The sequence below is a fragment of the Carassius carassius genome, chromosome 49 (genome assembly GCF_963082965.1).
Source record: "Carassius carassius chromosome 49, fCarCar2.1, whole genome shotgun sequence".
Taxonomy (NCBI): domain Eukaryota; kingdom Metazoa; phylum Chordata; class Actinopteri; order Cypriniformes; family Cyprinidae; genus Carassius; species Carassius carassius.
In genome coordinates this window covers 11,981,259-11,996,206 of record NC_081803.1, presented here as the reverse complement: position 1 = coordinate 11,996,206, position 14,948 = coordinate 11,981,259, and the positions used below count along the sequence as shown (strand labels likewise).

The following is a 14,948-nucleotide window of genomic DNA, read 5'->3' as shown; positions in this document are numbered from 1 at the left end:
GTGTAAGCAGTACACATCAAAACATGAAGAATCAAAAAGCAGTACATACCTGATTTGTCTTAATAACGAGTCATAAACGCATCCACAGCTGTAAATCCTGGTTTAGTTAGGAAAGTAAGTGTCCACTGAATGAAATCTCATGGAGCACTTTTAGTCCTACGAAGCAATAACATTGTAATATGTCCTTTGTTTACGTTTCAGTTCTTCAGGGACAGTATTGTTTGTGTCCATTATGGAATAACTCCCGCTCAGAAAACTGACTTGGTAGTAAAAAACAGCATGGTTTTGTAGCGTACAGTGCCACAAACAGAATGAGACGATCCACTAAAAAAAGTGATAGGCAGAAGATTGTTCATTTGAATTCTGGTGCTCTCTCGTGACAGCTCGGTGCGTGCGCTCTGTCATCTAATGGAGACATAACTTAGCGATCTGCTTTTTCTTTACATTTTTTTTTCAACAATTTTCATGTGTGAGTGTGTTTTGTGGGGAATGTGGCTGTATATGCATGATTACCATCTGTTTGAGCGCAAATCAGCGAGCTATGACGGTGTAATTGCAGCTATCAATGTGAATGCCATCTATATGAATAGTGTGATTATTGACTTTATGGTGCATTTGTATGATTACCATCTCTAGAACTGGCCGTCAGCACATGATAATTGACTATATGAGCAGAATTCATTGTAAATGCTGCATTTCTAGCAATCTCAGGATGTAGACATAGTCTCAGAAAAATGGTTGCAGGAATCTCATTTTTCATGGTATCTTCAGATTTGAAATAGAAACTCATGAGACATGTGACTTTAACCCATTACTTTTCAACCCATTACTTTTCTAGATTGCTCCACTGATTTCATGTATTTTTATATTAAAAGAAAATAAAAAATCAGCGTGGTAAAAAATTATTTTTAAGGCACTTGACAGTGTCTATAACTTTTAATATTTTTTTAGCATTATCAACATTATCAACTATTATGGTTAATAAAAAGTAAAGCCTTCTTTCCAAAGACACAAAAATTATGTGTGTAATACTGAAGTAAGGAACGGTTGCAATTTTAAGTTAGGTAGGGCACTTTCAGCTGCAAGTCCCATAATGGGGGGTCTGGTTAACAGGTAAATGTATACCTCTTTTCTTCCTTGCTTGCTTTTAAGCTGGAGATGTGCTGTCATCATGATTATCTGGTGTCATCAGGAGAGGTGGTGTCCTGAGCTCTATTTTTGGCCTCTGTTGACTAGTGCACAGACCAGACCAAAAGTGTTTTGCATTTGAATTTGTGACCCTGGACCACAAAACCAGTTTTAAGTCGCTGGGGTATTTCTTTTTAGCAACAGCCAACAAAAATTTGTATGGGTCAAACTTATCGATTTTTCTTTTGACAAAAATAATTAGGATATAAGGTAAAGATCATGTTCCATGCAGATATTTTCTAAATTTCCTACTGTAAATATATCAAAACTTAATTTTTGATTAGTAATATGCATTGCTAAGAATTCATTTGGACATCTTCAAAGGCGATCTTCTCAGTATTTTATTTTTAATTTTTTTTCCGCATCACATCCACGACATCGGTATCATGCAGATACTGGCCCAGAACTCTAGATCAGAGATCGGAGGGGAGAAAAAAATATGATCCGATTTGCGACCCCTGCCCCTTTGAGGTCCAACGCTAAAGTGCTCTTGCGGTCTGGTCTGCCCTCGGTCTGCGATTTCTTCCGAGGGAAGGGGTGTGAGATGAATATTTTTGATCATGGACGATAGAAATGTCTCCACGATCTGCTTTTGGAGAAATATCACTGTATTATGCTGCAGCGCACATTCTATCAGCTGCAGTTCTGGCACCATGGAATGAATATACTGCGACAGCCGACATATCCAGTATGATAGACAGGTATTTATGTCCAGTACCGCTGCTCCCTATACACAGAGTACGCAGTAGGGCACCAACTCCCAGGGGGGCACCATCCCAGTTGCTCAAAAAAAATAAAAACCTTTAGTTTTATATGTATATTAATGTATACGTAAATAAAAATGTAAACTTAATTATAAAAAATGCGTTTCATGATGAAGACAGTAGACAGGCGACGCACACGTGACACGCCATTCCCGCAGCGGCGCGCCCGTGCGTGCGTGCTTGCTTGCGCTCACCTCATGTTTGCAGCTGTCGGCTGACTGCAAATGATCATAACTGATGGACAACTTTGCCCTGGAAAAAACAACAGTAGTCCGGTGCCGAGATAAGGGAAAGAAAAAAGTCCAAGATGAGGCCCGTGCATCACTTTTAGGTACTTTTATAATCCTGTTAATCTTTTTTGTATTTTGATAACATTGTTAATAACGTGTTTTGTTTTAATGTCGGTGATATCACCGCAGCATCTGCCTTAATATCCTCTTAGACTTTCAATGTTCCGTTTAATTAATTCAATTCAAATATCCACTTAATCTTTTATTTTTGGCCACCTTTTTGCGAAAGAAAAACTAGCCTCTATAATTTCTTCAACAAAAACATGTGGACATCACAATCCTTACAAAAACTAATCCTTGTTTTTATTGAAGTAAAGCTTTCTTGTGTGTCATTTCTGAATGCTTGAGACTATAAAATTAATCTGACAACAGTATTAGTAAAATCATAGCCATAGGCAACTGTCTAGCTACAATTGTAATTTGTAAATAATAGTTTTATTTTTACTTGTTCATTAAATTTTTTAAATGCTAAATACTATTGTACCTGCAAAACACTGTTTATTTTTATTTGTGTATTATGTGTAAGTGTATCTTTGTTCTATTTTGTTTTTAATAAAGTTAAAATATTGACAAAGATTTTTGTTTTTAGATGGCTAATTGAGCAATTGAGTAATTGAGTGCTTCCATTTATTTTATCATTATTAGTATTAGTTCAAAAATAAAATAAAAATATCGGATTGATATCGGAATCAGCAAATAGCCAAAGCTGCAGCATCTATATCGGAATTGGAAAAAGTGGTATCGGGACATCCCTAATCACATTCCAGATTTTCAAATAGTTGTATCTCAGCCAAATATTGTCCTATCCAGACAAACCATAAATCAACTTAATTATTCAGCTTTCAGGTGTTGTAAAAATCCTATTTTTGAAAAATTGACACTTAAGTCTTGTTTTGTTGTCCAGGGTCACATTTGTTAAAAATACAGAACCGTTTATAAGTTTCGGTTTGGCACAATTTAAAAGCAAAATGTTTTTGGGAAAAAGTATCTCATGCTCAAGACTGCATTTATTTGATCAAAAATACAATAATTGTGAAATATTATGCAATTTAAAATAACTTTTTTTTGTATTGAAATGTATCTTAATTCCTGTGATGGCAAAGCTGAATTTTCAGCAGCCATTACTCCAGTCTTTAGTGTCACATGATCCTTTAGATATCATTCTAATATGCTGATTTGCCACTAGGGATGTAAACGTTTAATCGATTATCGTTAATTGTCGATAAGATATGCGATCGATTAAGGTTGTCGTTGGTCGGTTAACTGGCTGTGTGACAGATAGTCTATTCATTCCTACAACTTGTTAATTCGTTCCTACGACTTAATTTGTGGCAATTGTCCACGTTTCATTAATTTTGTTCCCTAAATAACCCATGATTTAACTGAAATAAGGGAACAAATTAATAAATCGAATGAATTCTTAATTCATGAAATCTTTCATTTCCCTTCCCATGTTTACCACACACTGTAAGACATGCGATTAAAAGTGAAAGATGATAAAATAAACCTGTGAAATTAGAGGGTTAGACTGTGAAGATATAAGAAAAGAAACGGCAAACCAGAACAAAGCCACATAAATGAAGGCTATATCTCGAACGGCATCCAGAGGCATGGTACGATCTAACATTTTCCTAACCCTGCGAAAAGGTGTTTCTCAGCTGTTTCGATCGCGTCAGAGCCTGGAGCAAACGTATATTCTAGCGATTCAAACTTGCATCGCAGTCTGTTCATTATCAAAATAAAATCGTCAACTAAACATTTAAAAGGTTACAGTGGTCAGTTTAAATAGACTGTAGTATACCGGTTCACCCTGCTGTTATACCAAGGACCTTTTTGCTCATATGAAGAGGATAATCTTTTCCGTCTATGTGCGAATGTGTGAGTAGTTTACATTATAAATAATGGTTTAACATTCAAATACATTGCGAATATGGAAACATTTGGATTTGTGCCGAATGAGACATGAGCAGTAATCTCCAAATAAATCTAGCCAAAGCCGCGCTCGCTCATCCTCGTATGCAAGCATGCACTGTCATGATCTAATGCACTGTATGCTGGATTTTTAAAAACAAATAGGCTAGGCTTACCGGAACGCAAATTCAAAATCAGAAATTTTCTAAAACAGAATCCAGCAGAATAAAAATAATGTGAGCAACAGTGTGTTTTGCTGCATCAGCGCCGATGGACGCGGTTCACTTCGTGGTCACAGTCACAGTTACGTTTGGGATAATTTTATTTTAAATGTCATAATGTCAGTTGAAAACATTGCTATTGTTTTAAAATACAACAACGAGCACCACAAAACCATTTAAAGAGGTTCGTTTAGCAGTCTCCGTGCCAGAAAACGGTCAACAAGTAAATGACCTCAAACGTATGGCGCGCTCTCTTCATTTTTTAAAATGCTCATAATCACATTTATTAATTTTATAATCCTTCTACTAGCATTTTATTCAGACTAAAAAAGCATTTTGTGTGTGTGTGTGGCTTTTGCACATCCTGTCATGCCGGTGACTGCGTGCCTGCAATAGATGCATTTTGCAGCTTTATGGTTAACGATTAATCGATTAATTGATCGTTAATTTAAACGACAGTCGATCATGGAATTAATTGATATTTTACATCCCTATTTGCCAAAAAATATTTCTTATCAATTGAAAATAGTTGTGCTTAATATTTTGTGGAAACCATGATTATTTAAGGTTTTTATTTTTAATTTGTTTTTTAAGAACAGCATTTATTTGAAATGGAAATCTTTTGTAACATTTGTAAGTGTCTTTAGTGTCTCTCTTCAACAATTTATCACCTCTCTGCTGAATAGTAGTGTTCATTTCTTAAATTAAAAATACACTGTCCCTAAACTTTTGAATAGTAGTTTAAGTATTTTTATTTGGCAATGTTTTTTCTCTGTTTGTGACAAACAGCACAGTTGAAGATGGAATTTTATTAATCTTTTGTATCCTCTGATGATGAATTACGCAGGGATGAGGTGTCTTAAAGAACCACATTATGCCTTTTCGACTGTTATCTTTCGTGTAGTGTGTCATGTAGCTGTATGTGAACATAAACTATCTGCAAAGTTGTGAAGTCAACAGCGCAATAAATTAAGTTATTGTCTGTCAAAAAAAAAAGTCGACTCTCAATTGCCTAAATGAGTTGCCAGGAATTTGAATCTTATTCTGTTACTGCTCTATGTAACAAGGTAACACGTTTGCATAATGTCTGCCCATGTTTTACATCGACAACTTGCCTGCTCACAAATCTGTTTTCTGAGAAAACGAACATGTTTTTTTGACCTTGCATTCATGTAAACTTGTTTTAGGAGGCTCATAAAACAATATTAGCAACCTTAAAAATGGTATAATAGGGGCACTTTAAGTTGCACAAGTTGATGAGTGTTGCTCCCTTTATTTTCTCTTTTCAGTTTTTACTTTTATTTATTGTTACTTTTGGACTGGTGTGAACTCGGGGAGGAACAGTGGTTACAGGTCATGTTTTTGCTTTGGAGTTGCTCAGGGATGCACACACACAGATTGCTCTGTCTGCCCCTGAATAGAGAACTTCAGGAGCATGCTGTTATTGAGCTCAGTGTGTGTGTAGACCATGTGATTAAATGTGATGGTGCAGCAGTATTGAGCTCGCTCAGAGAGCCTGCTTTTTTATGCGTTGTTGTTGAGAAAGTTTAAGACTTGTGTGCGCCTGAAATAATGAAGGCAATGGCGCCAGATCCCAGTTGATATAATATCTCTACGGGGGCAGCCTGCTATAAAACATTCTGAGTCAGAGAGCTGTAGAAATGCATGGGGTCAGTGTGGCGTGTTTACTCTGTTTAGATGTGACGTAGTTGCAAAACAGTGTATGTCTCTGTGGGTTAGTGGCTGAACCTCTTCTATGGTTCTCTCACTCTCTAAATGCAGATGTTTGGCTAGTGTCCATACTGATGGCATGCTGCCTGTGCTTAGTTTTTTTTTGTGAGACTTTGTGTAATTTGAAGTTTAATACTTAGTTCCAGGGGGATTGTTCAGATGTCTAACCTTAAGTATGAGTAATAGTTAATGCAGAAATTGTCATAATAAGCGTAATTAATTAATGGGGGAACTTGACTTTTTCACGTGTGTTTCCTTTTATAGCTTCCATTTCATGTAAATACAAGAGTTTTTCTGGTTTAGTAATTTTGCCAATGGACTAGTTTTGCTTTATGATGCTTTAATGCCTGTGATGATTCCAGATCAGCAGAGCAACTCTAATGTGCCGTGGAACGAAGCTTTTTAAGCACATATTAGGAAGCTGTCGTAGTTTGGACTGATTTTCACAGAGCTCAGGCTTTACAGAGTTCAGAGTGTGACTAATGTAGAAGAAGTGTTATTGTCCTTTTACATATATTAAAGGGCCTCATGCATGTTCATGAGGAGAAGGGTCAAACACAGTGTAATCCTAGAGGTCAAAGAGCAAACACTTGCCCCTCAATGATGTGTGATGTTTCTCATGTGTTTGAGATTTCAACAATACTGTTTCATAGAGTTACTTATGAATCAGATTCTGTCTTAGACAATTAATAATCACATCAGATGCTGATTAAATGATTCACAAGAGTTCAGAGTTCAAGAAGAGTTCAAATCCAGTCAGATGTTCCATAGTTGTTGGGCCTTTGATTAATCCATGTTGTTGTTTTTTGTTGTTGTTGTTTTAGGCACATGTGCTGCTGCTGCTTAACACGTGTCTCTCTCTTTCTCAGAGAACACCTGTCTTGCTCTTTCACATTCTTCCTGCATGGAGACAGTAATGTGTGCACCAGCGTGGAGATCAACCAGCACCAGCCCGTGTACCACCTGAGTGAGGAGCACCTGACACTGGCCCAGCAGGCCTCCAGCCCATTCCAAGGTGATAGAACACTCTTTTCTTGATATACTTTGTAATATTTTTTCCCTGTCTGTCCCTTTCTTTTTTTTCTCCTTTCCCTTTTTCTCTTTCCAGCATTTCCTTTCAGATCAGAAAGATGAGGTGTATAATTACTAAAGCCCAGTGGCATTCTGTCTGTCCCTCTGTATCTTGGAAAAATTTCTATATACAGAAATAGTGTTCAAGACATTTTCCTGTTTTAGGTGTTTGAGGAAAGTGTTCTTCATTACCGGTAACATGAGCAATGCTCAATGCACTCAATGGTGATTTCAGTGATATCTGCACATCCTTAAATCCTGAAAATGCTTAAACTACGGCATGGGGATGTGTAAAAATATTTAATCGATAATTGCATTTTTTTCATTATATTTTTTATAATCATTTGTTAACTTGCTGTTAATATTGATGTATAAAATGGTATCGCCATATTTCCCAGCCCTGGCCTAAACAGAAAAAAACTGCTACTTGATATTTTTATTTAACAAACTTTTAAAGGGGTGGTGCACTGTTTTATTTTCTAGTCTTGATTGTGTTTTTGGGGTGCAGTCTAACAAGTGTTAATGCTTTGTTTAAAAAAAAAAACATTCTTTTTCACATAATTTACCTGTATTCCACACCGCTCTGTCCCATCTCTGAGAAATGCGCAGATTATTTCCTGCTTTTATGAAGCCCCTCCCTCAGAAATCGGTTAACTAGTCCAGTTTGTTGTGATTGGCTAAACCACCTCTAGTGTGTTTCTAATCGTCCCGCCCCTCACCTTAACGGAATGTGCTCCGGTTGTATTGTAAACAACGGCATTGTTAATAACGCTTATCAGTTTGAGCCCGATTGAGGAGCAGAGGATATTATTGAAGAGGATCGTACAGAACCTGTACAAGCATGGCTTTTAAGGTTAGGCATATGTTTTTTGTTTGTTGTCTCTAGGGCTGGGCGATATGGAGCAAAAAATATATCTCGATATATTTTGCTATATCTCGATATACGATATATATCTCTATATCTTTAAAACAAATATGGCAAATATTACATACTTAGGGCCCTATGAACGTTATATTTTTTCTTCACCATATGTTTTATTGTTACCTAATTCTGTGTTTTAGCATGTGTAATTATTTAAATGCATAAAAACAACTTAATTAGTTCTTAAAAATTCTACACAAATTCTTACAATAGCCTTATGTGTATTTTCTGTGTATTTACATTTTTCTGGTTATCAAATGAAGGCATAAAACATTCATTTAATTTATCTTTTAATTATTTAAAATTAAGCAAACTTTATTTTTTGGTAAATAAAGGGGATTTACTATTAAAAATAAAACATGGAAGAAATGTTGTGTGATTATTCCTTTAAAAATTATGTTCGTTTCTTTTTAATATTAGTAGTAGTGGGCTATGTACATTCTGCTGAACAATAGTAATAGATTTCTGGCAAATACTTTTATTTTGACGAACCGTTACAGTTCTGTGTATGTGATACTACAGTCTATGATGTGATATATGACGCTAGTTTTACTCAAATCAAACGGTCAGATGCTCATGAAGTGACTCTCAGAGCAGTTCTGGAGATGTTCTTTGTGTTTACGTCCTGATAGTGAGTGTAGTGTAGTGAGATGACAGAAGCTAAAATCACCGCGAAATCATAGGGCCCTACAGTAGACATCTGCCTGCTGTTCGCCCGACGTCTGAAAACCGCAGTATCTTCTCCATATAATGGAGCCAGTTGTCCTTTTTTTGAGACTTTTTTTTAGACTAGTTCTGTATATGCGAGGGGAGGGGGACAAAAGCAAGGAGGCGGGGGGCGTGCGAGCGGGGGCGAGCACAGCACAGAGAAGGCAAACAAGCTAAGTGGCGGAATCAGAATTAAATATAAACAATATATCGATATATATGATATGTCAAAATCCATATCGTGTTTAAAAAAATATATCGATATATTTTAAATATCGAGATATCGCCCACCCCTAGTTGTCTCATACTTTTAGATACGCTGTTATTTGTAAATGCTACTGCTTATGGCTTTTAATACACTGTTATATCCTGATTAAAGCTTTAATATAGCACGCACTTCCATGTTTAACTCTTCTCATAGCTGATTGAGAGAGAGAGAGAGAGAGAGAGAGATGCAGAGCAGGGGGGCGCGAGGAACAGTATTAAGAACCGCTGCTTTAGAACATTGATTTTGAAACTTGTGAATCCATTAGATTCGTTAGAAGACAGAATTATGATTAATATGTGAATAGATTTTTACGTGCACCTTTAGTTTTCTCTTCCTCTTTTCTAAAGCAGCACAGCATGGCCACGTCCCCTCTGTTGCCTTTTCAAGAGGGCGGGGTTTATCTGTGTTTGTTACGTCATGAACCCGGGAAGTAACGTTGTAGTCCCTACTAGGGCTGTCAACGAATATTCTAAATTCGTGGAAATTAAGGTGAAAATTAATATTCGAATAAAAAAAAAATTGGAAAAAACGCCTGTGGTAGTAGAGGCGTGGCTGTCTGCTTTGCGAGTGGGCGCGCTAGACACAGAAAATGCGAGACAGCCTCCGCGCTCCTGACACGCAGCAGAGACGCACAGGAGTTGCACTGTCTGGCACAGCATCACTGCTGAAAGTTGACGCGTCTTAATGGAAGATGGCAGCAAGTGCAGAGCCCAACTCGACCGCACCAGAGAAAGTGAGGTAACATTGTTGACCCGCGAGATAAAGTTGTATGCAAGCTATTCAAGATACAGTTAGCATACCATTCAACCATGAGGTCGCATCTCAAAAATGTGCACCCAAATGAGCATGGCATAATGTGTGGAACTCCAGCTAAACAGTCACGTCTTGACACTTAACGTTACTTTGCATCGCCCGCCACAAGCTCTTTGTCTGCAACACGACAAGAGGCCATAACGGATTAAATTAATTTTGTTCATTTGTGAGGACATGAGACCGATCAGTGTCGTGGATGGGGCAGGCTTCGGGGAGTTCTGTCAAGCAATGGAAGCGAGGATTGATTATTTATCGTTTCATGTCAAGGAAAAGTTCCATGTTTACCACAGCACAGCTCGCTCGGAGTATTCAATGCCACAGTTCTATATGCTGTAAAACTTCAATTAATATTTATAATATTTGTTTCAATCACTGAATGAAGCCTGCTATATTTGGGACAGAATTCGCGACCTTAAATTGCTTGCACAAAACTCTTGATCAGCACTGAAAAATGTGTTTGTTCATTTAAACCATTATGTGCAGAGAGGGTGAGAGAGCGTGAGGTCTGCAGTCTTTAACTAACGTTAAAAAAGTGAACTTGCAGTCTACCACCCCTTTTTTAGTAAAATAGTGTTAAGTGGGATCTCCAAAGGCCTTTTAGTGATGGGCATGTTAAAGAAAGCATTTATTATTGTGTCCCTGAGTGGCAAATCCTTGCACTTTAGGAGATTTAGGCCTGTTTAAAGTCACCATAAAATCAAAATGGACAATTATTTTTTCAATCACAAAATCTTCAATCCAAAACAATAACTTCCATTCCCCTCAACACCATCTCTTCTCTGATGACTTGTGTTGACTGGTGTGAGGGCTGGACAGTAAAGCCTCCCCTCCAGCAATCTGTCACTCACATGAGATCGCAGCAATTAGCAAACGACAATGATCCAATCAATTACTGATGGGCAAAATCAAGTCCCACCCCCCTCTTTTTTTTCTTGTTTCGGAATCCATTTCATTTGGATTTACCTCACTGTAGGGAGGAAAATTAATTCACAATTTCCAATTCATGCTAGGTTTAAGACCTTTTATGTGATAACATAGCCCTCAGTTGTTCTTACGTATCCAAAGACAATCAGTGGGAAATATTCCTTTTAGTTTTTGTTTTTTAATGCTCACTTTTGAATGAAATTCATTGTTATTTTTAGCTTGGATGGAATGCTGTATTGACCAATCAACATCCACAATAGAGGGTGACACGGGAGTGGATTTTCAAATCAGTCCCGTTCCACTCCCACAAAAAAAATCCCGTCCCAATCCCACGAAAAAACTGCGGGGAAAATCCCGTCCCGTTCAATCCCGGAAGAATGAATCCCGTTCCTGCCCACTCCCGGGTTGTATATTTTTTGGCTGGAATCTGTCAGTTACAGTAAAAAATTTCAAAATAAAAATACAGTAGGCTACAGATCACAGCATGCCAACTTTAGTAAAATAAAAATTTTAAATGTGTATATATATTTTTTTTTTAATTAACTGAAAGTCATCTTAAACAATGCACAATGTGCATTGCACGCACATAAAATTTCATGTAAATCATCCATGCTAACCTGTCACGCTCAAATTCACATGACCCAGAAGGCAGAAACTGCATCTTGTTTGCTTTAATTATTTTACAGAAGCACTGCGTTTTGTTGTTATTCGGAGTGCACACAATTAATCGTATACGGATTTGAAATATTGATTACTTTTATCTGTATGACCAAAAATGGAGTATTTTAACAACAATTTCCCTCCACGCTCCGAGCGTTTAATCACTCTGCTCCGCAAGCACTGATCCCAGAAACACCGCTCCACCTTCACTCCGTGGATAAAGTACTTCAGTGTATTTCAATGTTATTTTCATAACGTAGCCTATATAAAAATAAAAAAAACAGGAGTTTCAAAGTGGCTTAGGCCATTGTGTGCAAACCTTTTTTTTCTTACCACACGCCAAACTAATAACATTGTCAGCATTAAAAGGTATAATTGCTGCTTTCTGCTGTGCAAATTTTGTTTGTGATGAAAATAACAGTACACTTTCGTCAGTTATTTTATCTAAAGATCGATGCATTTCTTACAGATTTCTGCTCATTCTAAATCAGAGACAGATGAAGTAGCACTGTAAGATTACTTTTTTAAATGCATTATTGGGAAAATGACTGCGTATGAATGTACTGAATCTTTTTAAATATTCAGAAAAAAAAACAGACAAACTCCTTGAGAACAATCATACGGGATTCCCGCGGAAATCCCGAAAAAATGTCAGCCTCTAATCCACAGCCATGCACTAGATCACATCTGCCATTGTTTGTTTAATTGAGATTGTTTGCGGTTCCTGCGAATTAATGTTTTAAAACATAATTCATCCTTTTGATGGGGAAATAACCTTTACAGTGAGTCAGGAATGTGTGATGTGTCATTTGGAACCAGCTGACCTTTTTCTTGCTTGCCCGCTCTCTCTCGATCTCCTTTGGTCTGCTGCTCACGGTTTCTGACAGTCTCGGATTAGTTAGCATGCAAGTGTTGCGACTGTGACCTCATAAAGAGCAGTGAGAGGGGTGTAATGAACTCATAGCTCACTTAACCAAGCAGGAGAATGAGTGAGAGAGAGACTGGTAGTGCACAGATTGCTTGACAAAATAAATGGGAGGTGAACAGTGTGATATTGGAATACATTTGTTTACCTGTTTGTCTGAAAATTGCTTTATATCTGTGTGATGCCCCCACTCAAAAGCGGACTGGAGCAGCAGACCCCCTTCTAATGATGGCCAACTTGTTGATACCTCTTTAGTGGATTCAATACTTCAAGCTCCCCTACCATGCAAATTCTGATCTTTTGCCTTACCGCCTACCTGAAGAGCTCAACGCTGGGCTTTCTTCCAGAGTCTTTTTTTTTGATGCATTGGGACGAGCTGGCCATCAGGAGGCCAAACGAATTCCGCCCCCTTCACCTTGGCTCGATCTAGGATCTGTCAGATATTAACAGCGACAGTTTTGCCTGCAGAGGTGGTCTGCAAATGAGCCGTGTATGTTTTGTTACATCTTTTCAGCTTGTCTTTTTTTCCAAAATGCATTTTTGAGGCTTTAAAGCCAGAATAATGATCTTTATTAGAGTGTTTAGATTTAAGATACCATAACTCATTAAAGATGAATTGTACCTCTTTTTCCATTTGTATGGCATTCCCTTACCCCCATTCCTTCTTCCCATACCTCTTCAGGATGGATGGAGGTGTTCTTTGTCATTGTGGCTTTTATGGATTTATGTGATGAAGGCCATGGAATGAGCTGGCTAATGGAAGGACACAGGATGGATTCATCCACTGACAATCCACCCCCGACCACCCCCCCCCCCCTCCCCCAACCCGACCTTTTTTCCCTGGAAGCTCCTTCTTTCTCCTAACCCCTAATATGTGGATCAATATATCAAGGCAGTTACAGAAACACACAAGTACAGAATTACATTTCCTTGGGTAAATTTGTGACTACCTACCTCAGTGTTTAGTTATTTTTTTAGGCTTGCAACAGCATGTAACAGAGCGGATCTTGAGAAAAAGAGGTGTTTTGGTAAGATACCAATAGAGTGAAAAATTGATGCTGTTGCTTCCACATTTGTGCTTTACCTTGTCTTGCATACTGTCCTTGTCTTTTTTCACCCTGTTTTTCTCTCTCTCTCTCTCTCTCTCTCTCTCTCTCTGAGTGACCTGTTTATTTAAGTTGGTTTATGGGCTCAGAATGAGTGCTGCTTGGCAGTAACTGGAGGCTGTGTTGATATGAAAGGCTTTTGGAAAGTGTCTGAGAGAAAGGAGGAAGGAAAAAGACTCAGCTGCAGTGGAGGAGTCATTTAAGACCACAGTTAATGAGGAACAGAAGTGGAGGGAACGGTTGAAAGAAAGCCAGGCGGGAGTGTTTGTACAGTGTTCCCCGCTTCATAGACTCATTTGCTTTGGCCCTGTTCTGATTACATGCTCCTTAGTCTTCATGTATTTTTCTGCTACATACGCCGGGCTGTCCACATTATAAGAACCAGTTTGGGGCAACTTTCCAAGGACAACTTTAGATAAATGCCACTTTATTGTATTTTGTAGCAAAGGTTCTTTTGCCACTATCATGTTAACACAAGTACTTGGATGCATAAACATAAACTAATTAGAATACTAGGATAGAAGAATTACTCGGGGAAAAATGGTTCTCCAACGATGCATGTTCAATATCATGACTGAGGTGCCTGATTAGGGTTGGAGCTAAACTTTGCAGGACAGTCGAACGCCAGGAGCAGGGTTGGGCACCCCCGTTTTAAAAATATTGAAATTGATGTATTTTATGTAAATTGTGAAATATTTAAATATTTTATATAACTTAAAAGTAAATATAAATTGTACAGTTTCTGTTGGTAATTTATTCTTTTTTACTTCTTCCATTAACACGATTTAGTCTGTTTTAATTGTATTTTTGTAATATAATAATAATAATAACAACAGTAATAATTATTGTTAGTAGTAGTAGTAGTAGTAGTAATAATAATAAATAATTTCCTTAAATTATAATTATAAAATTCCCTTATTTTAATGACAATCTGTGATTGAGATTAAAAGAGCACAATGATTCTGATTATTTCAAATAATCTCAATTAGATTAAATAATCTTGACAGGCTTGTGTCCCAGATTCTTGACCTTTATGTCACTGCTTCCTTAATATCTCGTGTTCTGTTCTGTATGTAGTGTGTATGAATGAATCACTTCTCTTATTCTCGCTGTAGTGATTCTGAGTCCATTTGGGCTGAACGGGACATTGACTGGTCAGTCCTTCAAACGGTCCGACCCTCCAACACAGAAGCTCATTGAAGAATGGAACCAGTTCTATCCCATCAGCCCGACCTCCAAGGAGAGCACAGAGGACAAAATGGAGGACATCAACTGGGAGGATGACTCTCTGGCAGCAGTGGAAGTGCTTGTTGGTGAGTTGGAACAAAATATATTTTACTTAAAAGGCTGGTTAATAAACCAGTTGCATTGTGGGAACATTACATATTCGCTGAAAATACTGGAGAAATTTAATATATAGTGTGCAATGTCTTTTTCATCCGTAGT

General features: G+C 37.6%; 1 protein-coding gene across 1 annotated transcript in view; it reads left to right on the top strand.

Moving 5' to 3' along the window:
• The window catches only part of LOC132132338 (mediator of RNA polymerase II transcription subunit 13-like), a 107,821-nt gene that overhangs the window by 31,973 nt on the left and 60,900 nt on the right, over positions 1-14,948 (top strand). The window contains exons 4-5 of the mRNA XM_059544716.1: positions 6,975-7,120; positions 14,618-14,815. Coding sequence (XP_059400699.1) covers positions 6,975-7,120; positions 14,618-14,815 — 344 coding nt within the window. The remainder of the gene's footprint in view (positions 1-6,974; positions 7,121-14,617; positions 14,816-14,948) is intronic.